This window comes from Mauremys mutica, chromosome 6 (genome assembly GCF_020497125.1).
Source record: "Mauremys mutica isolate MM-2020 ecotype Southern chromosome 6, ASM2049712v1, whole genome shotgun sequence".
NCBI lineage: Eukaryota > Metazoa > Chordata > Testudines > Geoemydidae > Mauremys > Mauremys mutica.
This window is the reverse complement of record NC_059077.1, coordinates 122,674,466-122,695,934: the sequence shown is the minus strand read 5'-3', so window position 1 is coordinate 122,695,934 and position 21,469 is coordinate 122,674,466. Positions and strand designations below refer to the sequence as shown.

General features: G+C 46.2%; 2 protein-coding genes across 2 annotated transcripts in view; one reads left to right on the top strand and one right to left on the bottom strand.

Moving 5' to 3' along the window:
- Window positions 1-74: 74 nt before the first annotated feature.
- Window positions 75-4,794, top strand: ATP5ME (ATP synthase membrane subunit e). Its single transcript, XM_045020961.1, has 4 exons — window positions 75-206; window positions 547-601; window positions 3,095-3,193; window positions 4,650-4,794. Exons 1-4 carry the CDS (start codon window positions 171-173, stop codon window positions 4,673-4,675), a joined length of 216 nt encoding a protein of 71 aa, XP_044876896.1. The 5' UTR covers window positions 75-170; the 3' UTR covers window positions 4,676-4,794.
- A 3,480-nt stretch (window positions 4,795-8,274) lies between these two features.
- The window catches only part of PDE6B (phosphodiesterase 6B), a 44,363-nt gene continuing 31,168 nt past the window's right edge, over window positions 8,275-21,469 (bottom strand). Inside the window, exons 18-22 of the mRNA XM_045022344.1 lie at window positions 15,537-15,600; window positions 14,160-14,234; window positions 13,515-13,598; window positions 9,972-10,128; window positions 8,275-8,776 (exon numbers count right to left, since the gene is read on the bottom strand). Of these exons, the coding sequence (XP_044878279.1) occupies window positions 8,715-8,776; window positions 9,972-10,128; window positions 13,515-13,598; window positions 14,160-14,234; window positions 15,537-15,600 (442 nt within the window). The 3' untranslated portion in view covers window positions 8,275-8,714. The remainder of the gene's footprint in view (window positions 8,777-9,971; window positions 10,129-13,514; window positions 13,599-14,159; window positions 14,235-15,536; window positions 15,601-21,469) is intronic.

Genomic DNA, 21,469 nt, shown 5'->3' with positions numbered 1-21,469 from the left:
GCAGCCCCTGCGGCACCAGCGCGTGCCACAATGAGCCGCGTGATCACCCCGCGCGCGCGTCCTTATCTGTCACGCGCACGCACACACGTCCGCCTCCACGTTCCCATAATTCTGCGCGGTGGGTGGGCTCGCTTCTCGCGTCATTTCCGGCTCATTCCGGTTTCGCCGAGATGGTTCCCCCGGTGCAGGTGTCGCCGCTCATCAAGGTAACGGGGCTGGGGGCGTTGTCCGGGGCTCGAGCCGGCTCCCCCGGCCCCGCCAGCCCCTTGGGGCGGAGCCGCCCCGGGCGCGGGAAGGTGACCCCGGGGGAGGTCAGAGCTGGGCCTGGCGGGGACCGGCCCCACCCCTCCCCCGCTGCCCTAGCTCGTGTCTCTGACCCTGGGCCGGTGCTTGTCCCTCCTCCCGGTGGTGGTGGTGGGGTGCCTAGGATCCAGCCGCCGGGGCTACCCAAGCCCCAGGTACCGCCCAGCTTGTTCCGCTGCCCTGCAGCCTGAAAACCGGCCTCCCGCTCTCTCTGCAAAGTAAAGTATTTCCTTCCTTCGGCAGGTCACCAGGTATTCCGCCCTGCTGGTGGGGATGCTCTACGGGAAGAAGCGGTATGGTAAGTGCCGAAACTGCGTGTATGGCTGCAGGAGAAACTAGTCAAGTTCAGTATCAGCGGGGTGGCCATGTTAGTCTGGATCTGTAAAAGCAGCAAAGAGATGTGATGCATCCGACGAAGTGGGTATTCACTCACGAAAGCTCATGCTCCAGTACCTTCATTAGTGTCTAAGGTGCCACAGAACTCTTTGCTACTATTAAATTTAACTCACTGGCCACTAATATCCAAGACCCTTCTACATTCTAGTGGCCTGTGATATGGTAAATGATGTGGTAGTCCCTTCTGGCCTTAAACTCTGTGACAGTCTGTTTTGACTGATCAGTTCCTACTGTAATTAGCAGAATAAGACACATTTCTTTGTGGTGTTGTAATTGTGTTGGTCTCAGATGAGAGAGACAAGATGGGTGAGATAATATATTTTATTGGACAAACTTCTGTTGGTAAAATAGACAAGCTTTTAAGCTACACAGCGCTCTTTTTTCAGTGACCTGAAGTCGGTCCAATAAAGAGATTACTCCGTCTACCTTTTCTTTTCAGCTTGAATGTAAAAACGGTTTACCATTATTTTTGTTACAATATAAACTTTGAAATGACATAAGTTATCAGTCAGAAGTTTATTAGTCTTTATTGATGCTGCTGTATTTGGGTTCATGTTTGCTAAATCCAGCCAATAGAAAAAGGATTAGGTATAATTAAATATTGGCAATTTGTCTACTTAGTTTGATGCCTTGAATAGTAAAGTGATCATAGATGAGGATATACAAAATATTAAGCTTTTAATTATATATTTTGTGTGGCACCTTAAAATTGGTGCGCATGTTGTCTGGCATACACAAAGTTCTTGTTAGTATTAAATTTAGGGTCCAAGATTTGCACTGTCATGGTACTCTATGCTGATTTGAGTTTGTGATGTGTACTGCTGAAGAATGACCTGTCTGAAGGTCAGGCAGTATTTCAGGTATTTGAAGCTCATATCAGTCTGCTTTTTTTAAAAGCAAGAATAAGGATTTGTCTACCCATTGATTTAACTAAATGGGTTTAAGAAAAAACCAAAACTAATGCTGTGAAATCTGTACAGTCTCCTGGGATGGGCACAGTTACCCTGGTATGAAAGTGTGTGTATTGGTATAGCTTGTTTTGGTAAAACATCTTTGTATTATCATAGTGCTTAGTGACAAGATCCAATGACTGGAAGTTGAAGCTAGACAAACCCAGAATAAAAGATGGTTCCTGCCCCTGGGAGCTTACGATTTAAGTATAAAACATTTGACAGCAGATGAATATACACACAGGCAAGGGAGTAGGAGGAAACAATGAGATAGTATTAGCCAGCTTGATGAGCATTGGGTTGAGCACAGAAAGCTTCTTGTAGACATGGCAAAGAAGAGTCTGAAGGAGGAATATGAGGTAGCTTTGAAGATTTTTTTTTTTTTTCTTGAAGCTTCTCCCAAGGGCAGCATAGGAGAATAGCACAAAGGTGCTTGTTTGAAAACCTAACTGGTGAGGGAGGCTGTTACCACTGGCCAATCAGATTGGCATTTCAGTAACCTGTGCAAAACTGTCTGCAATGGGTGATTGAACCACTTTGACTAAATCAGTTTTTTAATCTTGGTTAAGTCACTGACGCACGCGCGCACACACACGCACGCCATAAGTCCTCAGCAGCACTGTTGAGTCTTTGTGCGCCCTAAGTCAGCGGTTCTCAAACTGTTCTCAACCCCTTTTTAATGGGGTTGCCAGGGCTGGAATTAGACTTGCTGGGTCCCTAGGCCGAAGCCCAAGTCTGAGGGCTTCAGCCTGGGCAGCAGGGCTCAGGTTACGGGCCCCCCGCCTGGGACTGAAGCCTTTGGGCACCTCACACCCACCCCACCCCCTGCCTGGGATGGTGGGACTCGGGTGGGCTCAGGCTTTGGTTCCCTTCCTGGGGTTGTATAGTAATTTTTGTCATCAGAAGGGGGTTGCAGTGCAGTGAAGTTTGAAAACCATCACCCTAAGTGTTGAGGTTTGTTGCACCAGTATAGCTGATATAGTATAAACCCCTAGTGTACATATGCTGCACTGGTGTAAAGAGTTATTGCAGTTTTACACCAGTATAGTATGTCTACACAAGATTTTTGCACTGTTGCGTTTACACTGGTGCAAAAAAGTATACAAGGTCAAAGTCATTCAGTCTTAGGATGATGAGTCTGCACTAAATGCCTTGGGTAGAACTGAAATACATCTTAAGCTCTTGTTAATTAGCTTGCAAAAAGAGTTTGCACTTGTGGAAGATGAAATATATTTTTTCTTCACTGACTTGAAGATGCAAAATTCTAAAGTATTTAGTGATAATTAACTTAAAACTGGAGTCAGTTGGCCAGCAGGACTTGGAAAATTTGCTTACAAGTGAGATTTTTTTTTTCTTTCCGTTGAGCAGGTAGTTTCTAAAAGTCTTATGTGTAGAGTGCCTTGGATAAAAGGTTATGGATACATAACATTTTTCTTCAATGACAGACTATTTAAAGCCTGTTGCTGAAGAGGAAAGGAGAATAGAAAGTGAAGAGAAGAAGAAGCGTGAAGAATTGGAACGAATTGCGAAAGAACTGGCAGAAGGTATGTATATATTTTTTAATATTAGCATACCCATTCTATGCCCTAAAAGTACATAGAAAAACACTGTTTGAAGGTAAATGCTTTTTTAAAAAAGTAAAGCAACACTGTCAAGTGGCTTACATGAACATGGATGAAAATGTTTTCATGTATGGCTTTTCATTGAAATGTCTTTATTAAAACTACGACCAGCATGGTGGAGAAAACAGACATCGTTGTGTTAGTGCATGATTACCAGAAAATAAAACTAAAAAAACTATTTTAATATAGTTGTCCAAGTTGAAACACAGTATAAATACAGTACAGTCCTAAACTGCAGAAATGGTGACAAACTAGTTATTTTCAAGTACTCAATAGTAAGTCTTTATATTACAGGCAAATAGTTTTATAAATCCTATTTCATTTATTTAAAGTAAGGAGAATAAAATATTCAAACTTGAGTCTTTTCATTGGAAGAAGAGTCTCTTTGGGAAGATTTTTTTTTTAAGAGGACAGGCTGCACTAGATGATGGCAAGATCCTTCTCATTTTGTGTCTGTTTTCATTTCATATTAAGTCTGTACTAATAAGCCCTAGAAATTAAGTATCAGCTGAAATTTTGCCCACAAGACTTAACTGTCTTCTCTCATCTATATTATGCCAGCTCAGAATGGGCGCTAAATATTACGGAGAAGCTGCTAGGTCAGTTTTGACTTATTAGTGCAATAACACAAATTACTTCTCAGGTTCTGGATATAGAGACAGTAATGGAATGGTTACATACAATTATTTTTAACACTTGCAGACGCTGTTGGTTGGCCTTGGCTGTGGAACAGCCTACTTAAAAATTAAATTAATGGGACTTGTATGGAATTTTAGGTACACAATTTAAATTTGGTTAAAGTGTGTTCCTGGGAGCAGCAACGCCTTCAGAGAGACTGAACATGAATCTTGAAACCTTGCACATTTTATTCGTACAGAGGTTACTAGACTTTTTTCTTAGGGTAGGGTCCTTCATTTTCATAAAGTGTATTATGGATTACATAATTGAGAATGGGAAGATAGGTAAACTGCTTGCTTCCCATTAACAATTGCCTAACATCCCTGTGGTAAGTAGAACAGTTACTTGCATTAAATACTTTTCCATATATTAGCTTCACTGAATGCAGGTTAGCTACTAGAAGTGAAGAGAGTCAGCAGCATGTGGGCCAATTTGCTAGGCAGACTGCAGTTTGGGAATGTCTGTATTTGAAACTCTGAAACACGGAATCACTTTAACATTGAAACTTTAAACCAAACAGCTGTAGAACGAACTCAGGGAAAATGCAAAATCATTTGCTAAAAGCTGCTTATGGAGAACTGGCAATTTTCAAAGATTTTTTTTTTTGAGGTCATCTTTCTTCACAGAGGCTTTGATATATTTGTGAGGTGTTTGCATTGTAGAGCAGTGAGCTAACCTGACTCTCTTTATTCCCTTTCAGCCAGTGAAGAGTCTATACTGAAATGAACAAATTGCATTGGACCTCATTTTCATCTTCAGCAAAATCTGAAGCCTTGAATTAGCTATGTTAAGTTCATTTAAGCACTATATTTACTGTTTCCATCAATAAATACTTGTGAACAGTATTAATTCATTGATTTTTGCATATACTCTACAAAGTACAAGTAAGAGGTATTGATGTAATGTAGGAAGAAGCAGGTATTCCCTTATGTATCTGGTAACGGATCAATAATATCCGTCATGCTAAAGTGACCCCAACATGTCTAAAAATGCAAAGTCATTAATTTTGGCTCTGACCATGTTTTAACCATGTTTTAACCATGGTTAACCATGGTTAAAATCATTGCTACAGCATAAGCCTACAACTCCTGTATTTAACTATGTATTCAAATTCAGAACTGCTTTTCCAATGTCAAACATCAGATTGGACTGCCTGTTGGGAAGGCACAGTTCTCATTACATTACTGAATGATGGGTGTTTCTAAAACTGTCTTGAAAATGTGGGGTTTTTTTGTGGGGTTTTTTTTCCTCTGAGTAAATCAAGAGACAACATTGTAATGGGCAACAGAGAGTCCTGTGGCACGTTATAGACTAACAGATGTATTGGAGCATGAGCTTTCATGGGTGATGTCTGATGAAGTGGGTATTCACCCACGAAAGCTCATGCTCCAATACTTCTGTTAGTCTGTAAGGTGCCACAGGACTCTTTGCTGCTTTTACAGATACAGACGAACACAGCTACCCCTCTGATACTTAACATTGTAATGGACATACCTTACAGTCTAACTCAGGAAACTTTGCATCTGTAACTGTTATGGACTGAACAGTGTCAACTTGGGGTCTTGTATTCAGTTTATTTTTACTCTTAATTTTTTTTTCTAATGGACCTAACTTAACACCTGTAAATGCCCAATGGATGAAACCTAGTGTATACCTAGTGTATACAGTATTTAATATTTTCAAGGTCACTACCTTTTTTTGTACAACCATATCAAGGTTTGAACTAACTTAGGTAATTACACTGATAGCCATATCTCTTAAAGTGAACGTCTGATGTTAAACACTTCTCATGTCAAAAGTTCACCCAGTAAAAGATTCAGACGGTGGTGGGGCCCAGGGAAACAGCTGAAAGTACTTGCCATTTACACTTCAAATCAATTGACATTTAATGCTAATTTACTTTCTGAAAAAGACATAATTCCAGTGCTGCTGTGAATGCTGGAGTGCAGTTTAAAGTATCCGTTTTGGATAGCCAGCACTCTAGTATAACTAAGAACAGCCACATAAGGAAATTTGAACATAACTGGGAAATATCAGACTAAATATTGTCTTGAGCACTTTAGCTATCTACTGATGCATATGCATTAATGAATCTGCTAATCACCCGCTTATTCTTGCAGATTCCTGCTTTCTTCACTGCAAGGTGTGGCTAATGTGCTGAGAATAACACAACTGAGCAAAATGTTACTTTTGCTGTTAACTCACTGCAGAGAGGCATTTTGTTTAGATAACCACTGTAAATGTAGATGAATTCCCTTGCTTTCAATAAACATACATTGAACACATTTAGGCCACAGTGCTGCCTGAATAATCCTATGCTTGTTGAACACAATTTAATAGCAAACTAACACAGAAATAATAGTACAGGATGAGCTCCTGTAAACCCAACACTTGTATGTTAGAGCTGTGCTCAGACCACCTTGTCTCAAGACTTAGCTCTCTGCCTTTCTCTCTGGGGGCAGGATGTGTTTCCTCTCTTACATAAGGCTAGGGCAGTGTTCCCCAAACTGGGGCGCATGCTGAGGAATGTTTTTTGGGGGGTAGCAGGGGCTGGGTGGGGCTCCCTCCCCACCCTCTGCTCTGGCCATGGCCCTACCCCCCAGCAGCTCTGGCCCCAGCCTCTGCCCTCTTACCCCTGTCCATCCACACACACACTCATCCAGGAGCCACAGCCCTGGTTCCTGGGGGCGTGTGATGGGAAAAGTTGGGGGACCACTGAGCTAGGGGAAGAGCGATTTCTGTATCCCGTTCTTTGCTGTAGCAGAGGCCACTACCTCTGAGTATGCATTGGGATGGAGCAGAAAGGTAGTGACAGAGTGGGGGAGGATTTATGGGGGGAAATGAGGGTGATGAGAGAAATTGGAAACACTAATTCTGGGGGGTGGGGGGGAAGGGTTACCACTAAATAAAAATGGGAAGGTGAAAATAAAGGAATAAATATACAGAACATGTGTGGGTTTTTTGTTTTTTTTTTTTAAATTGAGACCAGCCAGCCTCCTCCCTCACTGCTGTAAATCAGGCATTACTGACATTCAGTGACAATCAGAGATCGTTGTGGACCCAATTCTCCTCTCTTGTTAGGAGTAGCTATAGATGTAAGTGAGTCACAAGTGTAAAAGCACAGGAGGTGACAAGAGTATCAAGGTGCTGTGTTTGTTTATTTTTACAAAAGCTAACAGAATATGTCTTAACTATAGTAAATCTCTCATAAAACAGTGACTTGTGCAAAAGGGGGCAGAGGTGGGAGTGACCTGGAATGAGAGGAGAGCAGGATATCTCCTTACATCCTTCCCCTATCATTTCTTTTGCCGGGTTCTTGTAAGTGGCTGCACAGACCAATCTGAAGCCACATGCTGGAATCTGTTTCTCTAATTCAGTTCTCAGCATTTCAGAGGTGTTGGGGAATGCAGGGGTGTCCCAAAGAAACAAGGTGGGTACGGTAATATATTTTATTGGACCAACTTCTAGATATTATCTCACCTACCTTGTGTGTCTAATATCCTGGGATCAACCCTGCAAACAACAATGGGGGATATTCCAAAACCAATTGTAGCACCTACCCCAAGCTTGATCATATTCTTGTTTTCCATAATTTTGACCAAAATAGGCCTACTTTTTGGTCACGCAAGTTACATTATGAACAAATTATATTACAATAATATGAATGTTGCAAAGTCAAACACTCAAGGAATGCCGGAATTAAGGCTGCTTTTTCAACTTTAATTTAGCACCCTTGTGCCTATGCATTGACCCACACTCTAATTACATGATCACATGCTGTGTTTTCCCCAGGATCCTTGCCTCATTCCGTGCACAAAACTGATCATGCTCAGGGAATGAGCAGCTTTTCAATATTCTGTTTTATCCTCATCATGCAGTGTGTGGCTCCATGTAGCATTGACTGCATACTGTTCAGACCCTGCTACGGAATTATTCTTGTCCTCATGGGTGTTTCTTTACATTCAGTGGAGTTGCAATTGTTTAGACCAGATCTGAATTTAGCTCAATTCCTTCAAAAGATAAAGTTTATGGATGTGTGAGAAGGACAGATGATTTAACAGTTCTATTGCTAACACACTCTTGTGCTCTGATTCACTGTTCTAGATGAAAGCCCACATTCTGAACTCCGCTCTAGGGGCATCAGTCTGACTTCTGTGGAATAACTCCGGAGTAACTGAGAGCAGAATCTCAGCATAAATATTTGGATAAAGGGGATCTTTCTCCCTATGAGATGAATGGATCTGACTCTTTTACATATTGCTGGCTTGTCCATGTGGTCCTGCAAGATGCATTCAAGGAGTTAATTCTGCCTCAATTTACCCACCATGTGACCTCTGGCTGCACGCTAGGTAAATCACAGTTGAATTGGGCACAAAGTCCATTCACCATCCATCTGGCCCTGTAAATATAGGCATGGGGGTTTGGAGTAGGGAAGGGGGAATTCAGATTTCAGGACATATGCTACAGCCATCAGTCATGCAAGTAGATTCGTGGGACCAAATTTTGCCCTGTCTTAAACGGTACAACCCAGTGACTTCAGTGGCATTGCATGGAGTGAGAAAGAGGGCAGAATTTGGCTCACTGTCCTCAGTAAGGGTGTTCACATGGGTCGGGTAAACAAAACTAGGCCCTTCCATGGCTAGGTGACAAGCCCAGTTTAGGTAATTAAAGGGTTACATCAAGAATTTATATTTGTACACTGGAACTTTTTTCTCTTACAAGACCTTTCCCAGGGTGCATAGCTCATATGCCAGCAGAAATAGGTTTAAATGATACAACAGGTTCTAGATGGGGCAGTTCTTCCATTGCAAGTTGCCATCATAGCAGCTGTATGAGAGGAAACAAGTAATTAGAGATACATTCGCAGCTGCTATAAACCCATGTAATTTGAAATCCTTTAGTCTTTAACTGAGTCATTTTACATTTTAACCCTTGGAAGGCCCTCAGTGAGGAAGCTGGTATAAATTCCTAGATATTCTGACGTGCTACCAATGTGCTCATAGCCGTTTTCTACACAAACCGGTTCTTGCTTCAAAATGCTTCAGGATAATGATCTCCCTGACTTCCTTTCTCAAGAGGTCAGTGCCTTGTCTGAGGTGGAGACAATCTCAGACATGAATGTTCTTGTCTTAACCACAGAAATGTATTAAGAATGAAGGCCTCAGTCCAGTTCCCATTGACTCAAATGGGAATTGGGCTAGGCCCAGGGAAAAAACATTAAGACCAAACAATCGGCATGCATAGAATCCTAGGAATGAAGGGCTAGAAGGGACCTCGAGAAGTCATCAGGTCCAGCCCTCCCATGCTGTGGCAGGACCAAGTAAACCTAAATCATCTCTGGCAGGTGTACTTTGTCCAACTTGTTTTTGAAAGCTTCCAATGATGGGGACTCCACAACCTTCACTGGAAGCTGTAATAATGAGTCTTATTATCAGCAAAAGTTTGGCTAGAAGGGTACGCTTGGGAGTAACTGCAGTGCTTCATCTTATTTCTAGTGAGTTCATTGTTTTTTCCCTTGGCCCATTAGGCAGCATGTTAGCCACAGCTTCTGTATTCTCAAGCACGTGTCCTCCCCCCCATAGACTAACTACACTACAAAGCTGACTCAGTGCGGCCAACAGACGTAGCTGAGCTGCAAGTGCAGACAAGTGTTCAGTACGATTTGCCACACTGCGTTGATCCGGTCTTACAGGTGTTAACCAGCCCATTACCACAGGAGATCTCCACAGAGGAGTTCATGCAGATGGCCTTTCTGGAGGCGTGGAACCGTCTGAGATGTCAATTGTAGGTTTTGAAGCCATTCACTATTATGGACTTGGCCCTTGACAGAGTGAGTCATAGGCCCAAGTCAGATTGAGGATTTCCCCTGTATCCAACCCTTTGCTTTAACTACTGGACCAAATTCACATGTGTGGGAAGAGCTGGGAGTTTGGATAAGTTAATTTACGCAGGGGGTTGGTGGGCTTGGGCAGTTAGCCACAGGAGTAGATTCTGAGGTATTAACATTTAAAGTATTTCTTACCTTGCTTTGCAGCCATTTTTTCCTCCTCTTTTTTCTTCTCTTCTTCCAGCACTTTCATTTTTGCATCATACTCATCACCAAGGGCCTTCCATTCCTTTCTGTTGTTCAGCAATCTCTCATACATCGGCTGAATTTCCTTGTGGAAACGTGAAAATTCCTGCCCCAAGCACACCCAACAAACAGTACAACAGTGACTTAGCAGGGCTGCTCATCCAAAATACCTGTGCCACTGGGTGCTAGTTGAGGCTGGGAAGGGGTTAAGGCTATTCTATAAGTCTATTCTAGTCTATGTACGTTTTCATAACCGTAGTATCTGAGGGCCTTCCAACAGTGCTCAGGCAACTGGGTCTAACATCAGTCATGTGTTTGTTCTTTCATCCTGCCCCCCAGGGGAGAAGTGTGTTCACTGCAGTCTCTTGGATTTTTTTTAAATAGTAGACACATGCTGCCATATGTTTGAGAAGTCAAAGAAATATGCCATGCACTCGGCGTGGAAGGTGGGGAGGTTTGTGATGGGCCTTTGTTCCTGGGGGGAGTTCGTTCTATAGTCTTGGGCTGGCCTCTAAGAAACCTCTGTCTTCTGCCCAGACAACCTTTACCCTTAGGGTGGAAAGTTCCATTGTGCCAGAGGAGCAGAGTTGTCCTCCCTGGTTTTCATCCCAGAGCTTTAGAAGATTTGTATAAGAACGGCCATATTAGGTCAGACCGATGGTCTGTTTAGCCCAGTATCCTGTCTGCCGACAGTGGCCAGTCCCAGAGCTTCAAGGGGAGTGTACAGAACAGGACAATTTTACCCTCCTGGTTTCTGGCAGTCAGAGGCTAGGGACACCCGGATCATGGGGTTACATCTCCGACCATCTTGGCTAATATCCACTGATGGACTTATCCTCCATTAATTTATCCAGTTCTTGTCTTGAACCCAGTTATACTTTTAGCAGTCACATGGTAATGAGTTCCACAGGTTAACTGTACATTAGGTTAAAAAGTACTTCATCTTGTTTGTATTAAATCTGCTGCCTATTAATTTCACTGGGTGACTCCCGGTTTTTGTACTGTGGAAAAGGGTAAATAATGCTTCATTTTTTCCACACCATTCATGATTATACAGACCTCTATCATATCCCCCCTTTAAGGCTGTTCATCTTAGAAAAGAGACAACTAATCTTTTTAGTGTCTCCTCATATGGAAGCTGTTCCATACCCTTGATCGTCTTTTTTGCCCTTCTCTGAAGCTTTTCTAGTTCCATTATATCTTTTTAGAGATGGGGTGACCAGAATGGGACACAGTATTCAAGGTGTGGGTGCACCATGGATTTATATAGTGGCATTATGATATTTTCTGTCCCGTTCCTAATAGTTCCTAACATACTGTTAGCCTTTTTTTTTTACCACAGCTGTGCATTGGATCGAAGTTCTCAAAGAACTAGCCACGATGACTCTAAAGTTTCTTTCTTGAGTGGCAACAGCTAATTTTGTATGTGTAATTGGGATTATTTTTTCCAACGTGTTTTGCTTTGCACTTACCAATCTTGATTTCATCTGCCATTTTGTTGCCCAGCCACCCAAGATCCCCTTCTAACTCCTCACAGTCATTTTTGGACTTAACTACCTTGCATAATTTTGCATTGTCAGGAAACTTTGCCACTTCACTGTTCACCCTCTTTTCCAGATCATTGATGAATATACTGAACACCACAGATCTATTTACCCCTCTCCTTTTTGAAAACTGACCATTTATTCCTACCCTTTGTTTCCTATCTTTTACCTTTGTCCACATGCTTATTGACACTCTCAGAGAATTCTGATAGATTGGTGAGACATAACTTCCCTTTTACAAAAGCTGTTGACTCTTCCCGCTACTTTTGCAGTAAGGACTGATGCAAAGAATTCATTTAGCTTCTCTGCAGTGGCCTTGTCTTTCTTGAGTGCTCCTTCAGCACCTTTGTCATCTAGGGTCAGGGCCGCCCAGAGGGGGGGGCAAGAGGGGCAATTTGCCCCAGGCCCCGCGTCCTGCAGGGGCCCCCACGAGTGTTTTCTGGGGCCCCTGCGGTTCCGGTTGAGCTCCCGCAGGCATGACTGCGGCAGGTCAAGCGGAGCCCGGGACGAGTGGACCTGCCGCAGGCATGACTGCGGAGGGGGCGCTCGTCCCGCGGCTCGGCTGGACCTCCCGCAGGCATGACTGCGGCAGGTCAAGCGGAGCCGCGGGACCACGGCACCCGCCGCAGTCACTCGTCCCGGGCTCCGGTCGACCTGCCGCAGTCATGCCTGCGGGAGCTCAACCGGAGCCAAATGCCGCCCCCCAGGTCTTCGGCGCGCTGGGGTCTAGAGCCGCCCCTGAGCGGGGGCCCCCCGCCGCCGAAGACCCCGGGCCCCCGGAATTCTCTGGGCGGCCCTGTCTAGGGTCTCCACTGCCTATTGGGCAAGCTTCTTGCTGCTGATGTACTTGAAAGAATTCTTACTCTTAGTTCTTGCATCTTTAGCAAGTTCTTTCTTGGCCTGCCTTATTACCCTTAACCTGCCAGAGTTTGTGCGCCTTCCAGTTACCCTCACTAGGAATTCACTTCCAAATTTTAAAGGATGCCACGGTGGCGTTCTTTTGTTCCTCTTATTGTCTTTTATGATTTGGGGCATATGTTTAGTCTGAGATGGTATTTTTAAGTAGTCCCCATGCTGCTTGCAGGCATTTAACCTATCTGGCAGCTCCTTTTTAATTTCCATCTAACAAGCGCCCTCACTTTTGTGCAGTTCCCGTTTTTATAGTTAAATGTTACTGCGGTGGGTTTTCTGGTATTATCCACCTACGAGGATGCTACATTTAATTACAGTAGGGTCACCATTACCGAGCAGTTCAGCTATAGTTGCCTCATGGACCAGATCCTGTGGGCCACTCAAGAGAGACCCTGAGCCCACTCTGTGCCCTTCCATTCCAGCAGGAGTGGAATTGTGTATTGTCCCACCCGTCACTCCACTGCCCTATATGGAGTTTTCTGTGGAATCTTGGCTTTTATCTCCTGGGCCCAGTGCAGCTCATGCCTAGAGGTGCAAAGACGGCTCTGTACAATTGACCAGTCCTGGGGTTGTCGGGCACTGTGAGGCTGCTCTGCGTTACACTAGCTGCCCAAGGATCACCGCTTACAGCACACCTGTAGCTCTGGGTTCAAGGCCGCCCTGCACTGCTGTGTGGTGTACAGCTGCTCTGCTGGGCAGGTGATGTGATCCCATGTAGCAAAACTTAAGGTGTATTAAATAATGTATGTAACAATCCTGGACCAGTTACACCTAGTGCATGTTGGCACTGTAATGGTGGGAGTTTTCCTGCTTACAGTGTAGGCTTATCCCAGTTTCCCAATTTATTGCATGCAGTGTCTTTGGTCAGGGGAAAGACGAGCGTGTGTCTTGTTGATTAACATTCTAGGTATTGGTCAAGTCTCACTGATCGGAGAGAAATTTGCTTATATAATTTTTGCTAGAGTAAGTGGTTTTTAAAAACCATCATTGTTGCTGCATCAGCGAGCATTCATTCTTTGCTGTGCAAATCACTTACCTTATAAACAAACGTGCACACAAAGTCAATGAAACCGACTTGAAGCTTTGGAAGCTCAGCAGCTTTTTTCCTGTCCATCATAGGCTGGAAGAGAACAGAATTTCTTTGGAGAACACTTCAATGCCACATCTGGGTGTTTTCCCTTTAGAACTATTCCGCCTTGAGGAGTGTCGCAACTCAGCCTAACACTTCTGCTGTATCATTCTCAAGAGCTTTCCTTTTCCGACCTCTTCCTTCTCCCACACAGACAATGGTATTTTCATCATTTTTCTTTAGCAAGCTACAGTCTCTCTTCTCCACTTCTGTCCCTAGATACTGTTTTCTATTATGCCCCTCACCATAGTACCAGATTGATGGATCTTTGTATTCTTAATAAATGCTAAGGGGATCCTAAAGTTCCTTAAATTAACTAAACAAACATTTCACTTAAAAAAAAATTCATTAGCAGAGCTAGATTTTTGGAACCTGTGATCTGTATTATCACTGCTCTCAGCTTTCATGTCTATTACAGGAGTTCTCCCCGCCCCCCCCCCCCCCCGCAGGGGCTCCCATGTTGTCAAAGCATCCAGCCCTGATCATGTATTGCTGTCAGTGAAGAGGTTTGCTAGAAGGAAATGAATGAATCTGAGCTCATAGGCTACTTACGATAGGCTGCTGCTGAAGTACACTTATCTCCAAGTCTCCCTGTTCCCAGAATTCAGCTGCTACTAGGAGAGCTACCTACATTGGAATAAGAGCTACAGTCAGTTTGGGGATTTTAATCTGAAACAGTTTGTCTCCAGTAACGGGAGAGTTCCAGTCCCTGCTCCTTTACCCAGCGATCTTCTCTGTCAAATCCCAGACTACAGCTAAGTGATCCTCTTAGCACAGTGCATCTGATTCCCTACTCAGTTTGTCTACACGACGAGTTACTGAATGGCAAACCAGGGTGTGACTCTACAGCATGCCAACTTGCCACACAGTAACGTCCCATGTGGACGCTGCTATTGCTCTGTAGCAATGTTCCAGGTAGGATGTTGTTGCATGTGGTAGTGGTAGTGCTGTAGATTTGCAGCCTTGCTTGCTGTGTAGTTAACTAATTCACGGCATGATCGCGCCACTGAGATCAGTGGAATCACCCTGGGGCTATGAAGTGCAGAATCAAATTCCGTGACTCTGGCAGCAGACTCTTCCATCTAGTGCTCCTTCATGTCAGTCAATGAACAGCTTCCCCGCTGCCCTTAGCAGGACTTTACAATGAGGCTTAGGGTGGGGACCGTCACAGCATTAGAGGATTCTTTGCCACGTGCCCCAGGACACAGTTGTCCTTTCCCAGTATCACCAGTCTGAAGCTTTCATGACTCTTCCTCCCCAACCCCTAAAAAGTGAGGTTTTAAAATATGAATGTTGGAGTTTGTCTTATGGTTTTGTGCAGTTGTTTTTTTTTCCCCCCTAAGCTTTCTGTAAGAATGAGGACTAAATGCTTTTTAAAGTGAAAGTTACTTGAGATTCTCAGCCACATGATTCCAGGAGCGGGGGCTTTAAGAAAAACCCTGAATGTTATGAGACTGGCAATAAAGTCAGAGTTGCCAGCACTGTTTTCCCTGAAGCCTGTCTGTGTGACACTAACTGTGTCCTAGTGGTTCATAGCACTGGGTGCAGTCTCTAGATATATTTGCTTTTACATTTATTTACCTACTTTTACATTCAGCACAGTGACTGTTACTGTGACAGTCCAATGTTAACAACTGTCCAGCTGTGTATAAATGTCTTAAACTTTATACAACTCCATAAAAACCTTCTATGGAAACACTGGGAGGGAAGAGGTGGTGTTGGTAAGCCCTGATGGTTCAGCTCTTACATGATTGCTAATAAAATAACATCAAGCTAAAAGGTCTTGGCTCATCAATCTAAAAATATAATTTCTACCAGCATTACTGGAAACTTGGCCAGGATAAGTAAGGAGAAGCCTCCTTCATGCAGGCTTCAGACAATAGAGCGGGTTTCAATATATTGGAGTACATTGTGTATCAGGCGTCTGACCTTACTCTGCACTTCCCAGGGTTTAGCGATCGCAGATAAGTCACAGGCAGTCATCATCATGGCCCTGGAGAACAGAATCAGAACCGGAGTTAGTTTCTATTCTGAAGCGCTCAGTCCTGTTCCCACTGGATCCAGGGTCTATACTGTAATTTAACAGTACTACACTTTGCCACTTCTCTCCTCTCCCCCGACAAACATTAAAGATTGAGGAGAACCATTTTGTAAACCAGGGACAGACAGTATGCAGTAGTATCTTGAGTTAAACGTAGTGTATCTGTGTTTCTTGCCTGCCACCAAAACAGTTTTGTGATTACTGTACTTTTCTTTGATCGGATGGGTTTGCTTTTTAGGTCTTACTGCTATGCTAATTCTCAAAAATCTCATGTAACTTCTTAGCAAAGATTTAGTAGCAGAACCTGCAGTGAGGTTTTATGTCTGTGTTTAATTATTCTAAATACTACAGAACATATGCTAGACCACTATCCAGTATCAATTATTAGAACTAGACGCTTCTCGGAATTTAATGAACATAAGAACAGTTATACTGGGTCAGACCAGTGTTCCTGTCTGCTGACAGTGGTCGATGCTTCAGAGGGAATGAACAGAACAGGGCATTGAGTAACCCACTCCCAGCTTCTGACAGTCAGAGGCTTATGGACACCCAGAGGATGGGGTTACATCCCTGACCCTCTTGGCTAATAGCCATTGATGGACCTGTCCTCCGTGAACTTATCCAATTCTTTTTTTAGTCCACTATATATAATTTTGGCCTCCAGAGCATCCCCTGGCAATGAGTTCCATAGCTTGACTGTGTGTTGTGTGAAAAAGTACTTCCTTTTTTTGTTTTTAAACCTGCTGCCTATTAATTTCATTAGTGACCCCCGGTTCTTGTGTTATGTGAAGGGGTAAATAACACTTACTTTCTCCACATCAGTCATGATTTTATAGATCTCTGTCATGCCCCCCTTAGTCATCTATTTTCCAAGCTGAATAGTCTCAGTCTTTTTAGTCTCTCATATGTAGGGCTCTACCAAATTCATGGCCTTAAAAAAACACCTCACAGACTGTGAAATCTGGTCTCCTCCCATGAAATCTGATCTTTTTTGTGCTTTCACCCTGTACTACACAGATTTCACAGGGAAACCAACATTTCTCAAACTGGGGGTCCTGACCCAAAAGGGAGTTCCAGGAGCATCCCAAGGTTATTTTAGGTAGTCATGGTATTGCCACCCTTACTTCTACATTGACTTCAGAGCTGGGCGCCTGGAGCAGCAGCTGTTGGTTGGGTGCCAGCTCTGAAGGCAGCGCTGCAGCAGCTCAGAAGTAAGGGTGGCAATACCATACCGGGCCATCCTTACTTTTGTGCTGCTGACGATGGTGGTGCTGCCTTCAGAGCTGGGATCCCAGCCGGCAGCTGCCGCTCTCCGGCTGCCCAGCTCTGAAGACCGCGCCAGCAGCAGCACAGAAGTAAGAGTAGCAGCACTGCCACCCCCCCCCCTCCCACACACACTATCCTTGCAACTCACCCCTGCACAACTTCTTTGGGGGCCAGGACTCCTACAATTACAACACAGGGAAATTTCAGGTTTAAATAGCTTAAATCATGAAATTTACAATTTTTAAAATCCTATGATAGCAGAATTGACCAAAATGGACGGTGAATTTGGTAGGGTCCTACTATATGGAATCTGTTCCAGATCCTTAATCATTTTTGTTGCCCTTCTCCATACTTTTTCCAATTCTAATATCTTTTTTTGAGAAGGGGCAACCAGAACTGCATGCAGTATTTGAGGTACGAGTCTACCATGGATTTATATAAGAGCATTATGATATTTACTGTCTTCTTATCTATCTCTTTCTTAAAGATTCCCAACATTCTGTTCATTTTTTTGACTGCTGCTGCATACTGAGTGGATGTTTTTCAGAGAACTATCCACGATGACTCCAAGGTCTTTCCTCAGTGGTAACGGCTAATTTAGACCTGTGGCAAATTCAGGCCAATTAGCTACCTGGAGAGGGGTAACAATTAGCCCGGAAGGCTTAGCCAGCAAAATAAGGTTCAGCTGGGGCAGGGGTTAGGAAGAAACTAATCAGGTTCAGCTGGCCCCAGTTGCTAGAGACCTTTTTAAACCCTCCCTGACAAGGAGGATGGGAGAAGCAGGGCAGCTGCCAGCAAAGAGGGACAGCTGAACTCTGAGACTCGCTGCAGGACGGAGGGCATTCTCCCCAGGGGGGGAGAAGAAACTAGAGCTAGGGGGCTGGCTGAGAAGGAATCAGCCCGGCCTTGTGAGATTGAGAAGGGTTTTTTTTTCCCTTGTGCCCTAGCCTGTGCCTCTGAGGCTGGGAAGGACTGAGCTAACTAACAGAGGGGCAGGTATTTTGCCACACGTGGTGTCAGGAGTGGGATCGCCTAGTGGGTGAGGCTCCATGGCAAGCCGTAACTAGGCAGGGTGAAGACCACAAAAAAAAAAAAAAAAAAAAAATTTCTCTAAAATGGAGGATGTGCTGAAGGCACTGATACAGGCCACTGCGGCCCAACAAGAGGCTACCAGAGTGCAGGTGGCTGCCCAGCGGGAGTCCGTACGGGTGCAACAGGAGACCAACCAGCTGTTGATGAGCCAGGCAGCCCAAGATCGGGCAAACCTGACCGAGGTAGTGAACCAGTTGAAGGCCCTCACCACAATGACGCAGGGGGCCCAGGGGACCCGACCGCTACGGGCAAGCAACTTCTTGCAGAAGATGATACCAGAGGACGATGTAGAGGCATATCTCCTTGCGTTCGAGAGGACGGCCCGGCGGGAGGCCTGGCCACAGGACCAGTGGGCCGGTCTGCTGGCTCCATTTCTATGCGGGGAGGCCCAGAAAGCCTACTTTGACATGCCCGCGGAAGCAGCCATGGATTACTCTCGGCTGAAGGCGGAGATCCTGGCGAGGGCAGGCCTGACGCCTGCCATAAGGGCCCAGCGCTTCCACGAGTGGAAGTACCGGGAGGACAAACCCCCGAGGTCCCAGCTATTCGATCTGATACACCTTGCTCGGAAGTGGCTCCGCCCCGAGGCCCATGGGCCGGAGAAGGTATTAGAACTCCTGGTATTGGACAGATACATGAGAGGGTTGCCGCCGGACATACGGGGGTGGGTCTGCCAAAACGACCCCTCCTCTTATGATGATCTGGTTGCTCTCGTGGAGAGACACTTGGCAGCCCAAGAACTATCTCAGACCCCCGGGGGAGGGAGGCGCCAATGTCGGAGGCCAGCCTCTACACCGAGGCCCCCGTTCGCCCTAGCCCCGGGCCGGAAAATGGAGGGGAGGCAGGAGGTGAAGGAACCACCGGCAGTCCCGGAAAGACTGGAGGACTGGGGAAGAAGGGCTCCGGGAATGCGTCCCAGCAGCCCGAAAAATAGGGGGCTACCCAAGGGGGGGTACCGATGTTATGCCTGTGGTGAACTAGGGCACATTGCTGCCCAATGCCCTAACCTTGGGGAGCCTATGCAGTGCGAACTAGGGGAAATAGGGGGACCGTGCGGGCTAATCAGTCTGGTCGGGGACACGATGGTCCCTCATAGATACACTCGGCCCGTTAAGCTGAACGGGATAGGGACCACAGCATTAATAGACTCAGGCAGTGCGATTACGCTGGTCTCTGGGAAGCTGGTCAGGCCGGGCCAACTATCCCAGGCCAAGCGCTCGGGAATATCCTGTGTACATGGGGATGTCGGCTACTACCCGACCGTCCCTGTACGCATTGAGGTGCTCGGAAACCCCACCGAGGTGATGGTAGGAGTCGTTCCGAAACTCCCTTACCCTGTCCTTATCGGACGAGACTTCCCGGGATTTGATGGCCTGCTCCCCGGGAAAGAGGAGGAAGGGTGGGAGAACCCTGGGGCCCCAGGGGCGGCCCAGATGGGGGACCCTCTCCCCGCTTTCCACGAGTTTGGCCAGGACGTGTTCTCCCCACCGGGGAAGCCCAGGAAACCTCGGAGGGAACGGAGGGCCGACAAAAGGAGGGGGACGAGGATCCTGACCCGGTACCTGACGCCTACATTGGCGGGGGAAAGAAGGGGCGCAGCTGACAGCGGGGCCAGGCCAGCCGACTCCAGCCCATTTGTTGGGCCGGGTTCCCCGAAGGCTATCTCTGAGGGGGAGGGGGAGGAGGACCCCCCCGAAATGGGGCCCAAAGGGGCCGCACGTGGGACTTTTGGTCAGGATCAGGCCAATGATCCCCTATACCACAACATTTTTAAAGAAGTAGTCGAGGTGAATGGGGTCCCGGTGGAGGGAAGAGCTAAGGGACCAGGACCGTATTACATGATTAAAAAGGATTTGCTGTATAGAGTAGTCCGGGTCCAAGAGCGAGTCATCGAACAACTCTTGGTCCCCCGGAAGCATCAAAGGGCGGTAATGGACCTGGCCCACAGTCATCTGTTCGGGGCCCATCTAGGGATGGATAAGACCCTCGACCGGGTTCTACAGAGATTTTTTTGGCCTGGCATTTATGCAGCCGTCCGGCAGTATTGTTCCTCCTGTCCGGAGTGCCAACTACATGGGCCCCGACCATACTTACGGGCCCCTCTGGTCCCTCTACCGATTATTGAGATCCCGTTCGAGCGGATAGCTATGGACATAGTGGGGCCATTAGAAAAGTCAGCCCGGGGCCATCGGTACATCCTAGTAGTATTGGATTATGCCACCCGATACCCCGAGGCCATCCCCCTGCGGAATACCATGTCCAAGTCCATAGCCAAAGAATTAGTCCAGATATTCTCCAGAGTAGGGATACCTAGGGAGATCCTGACAGACCAAGGGACCCCCTTTGTTTCCAAGCTGATGAAGGACTTGTGTGACCTGGTCCACATACGGACCCTCTGAACGTCGGTCTACCACCCCCAGACCGATGGCCTCGTTGAACGCTTTAACAAGACGTTGAAAAACATGTTGCGGAAGGTGATCAGCTGCGATGGAAAAGACTGGGACACCCTGCTACCATACGTGCTGTCTGCCGTCCGGGAAGTTCCTCAGGCCTCCACGGGATTCTCCCCCTTCGAGCTGTTATATGGCCGGCACCCCAGGGGCATACTGGACCTGGCTAAAGAAGACTGGGAAGAGCAGCCAAACCCGGGGAGAAACATTGTGGAACATGTGCTACAAATGAGAGACCGAATCGCCAGGGTCACCCCCCTAGTACGCGAACACATGGAGAAGGCCCAAGGGGCACAACGGACCTACTACAACCGTCAAGCAAAGGCCCGGAAGTTCCAGGTGGGGGACCGGGTGATGGTGCTCATACCCACGGCAGAGAGCAAGCTCCTGGCCAGATGGCAGGGACCCTATGAGGTAATTGAGGCAGTAGGGGAAGTTAACTACAAGGTCCGGCAGCCAGGTCGCCGGAAGCTGGAGCAGATCTATCACATAAATCTGCTGAAACCCTGGCAGGATAGAGAAACCCTGGTAACGGTGTTGGGGGCGCCACCCCCTAAAGACGATCAGCCCAACCAGGTGGGAATATCCCTGGAGCTGACCCCGGAACAACGATCCGAGGCGGTCAGCCTGGTCAAACGCAACCAAGACGTGTTCTCGGAGAAGCCCGGTAGAACTACGGAAGTTCACCATCACATCTTCACAGAGCCCGGGGTGAAGGTGCACGTCAAGCCATACCGGATCCCGGAAGCCAAAAGAGAGGAAATTCGGAAAGAGGTCAGGAAGATGCTGGCCCTAGGGGTTATTGAAGAGTCTCATAGCCAGTGGTCCAGTCCCGTGGTTCTGGTGCCGAAGCCAGACGGCAGTTTGAGGTTCTGCAACGACTTCCGCAAGCTGAACGAGGTATCCCGATTTGATGCCTACCCCTTACCCAGGATCGACGAACTGATCGACAGATTGGGAAAGGCCCGGTTCATGTCTACCCTGGACCTTACCAAGGGCTATTGGCAGATCCC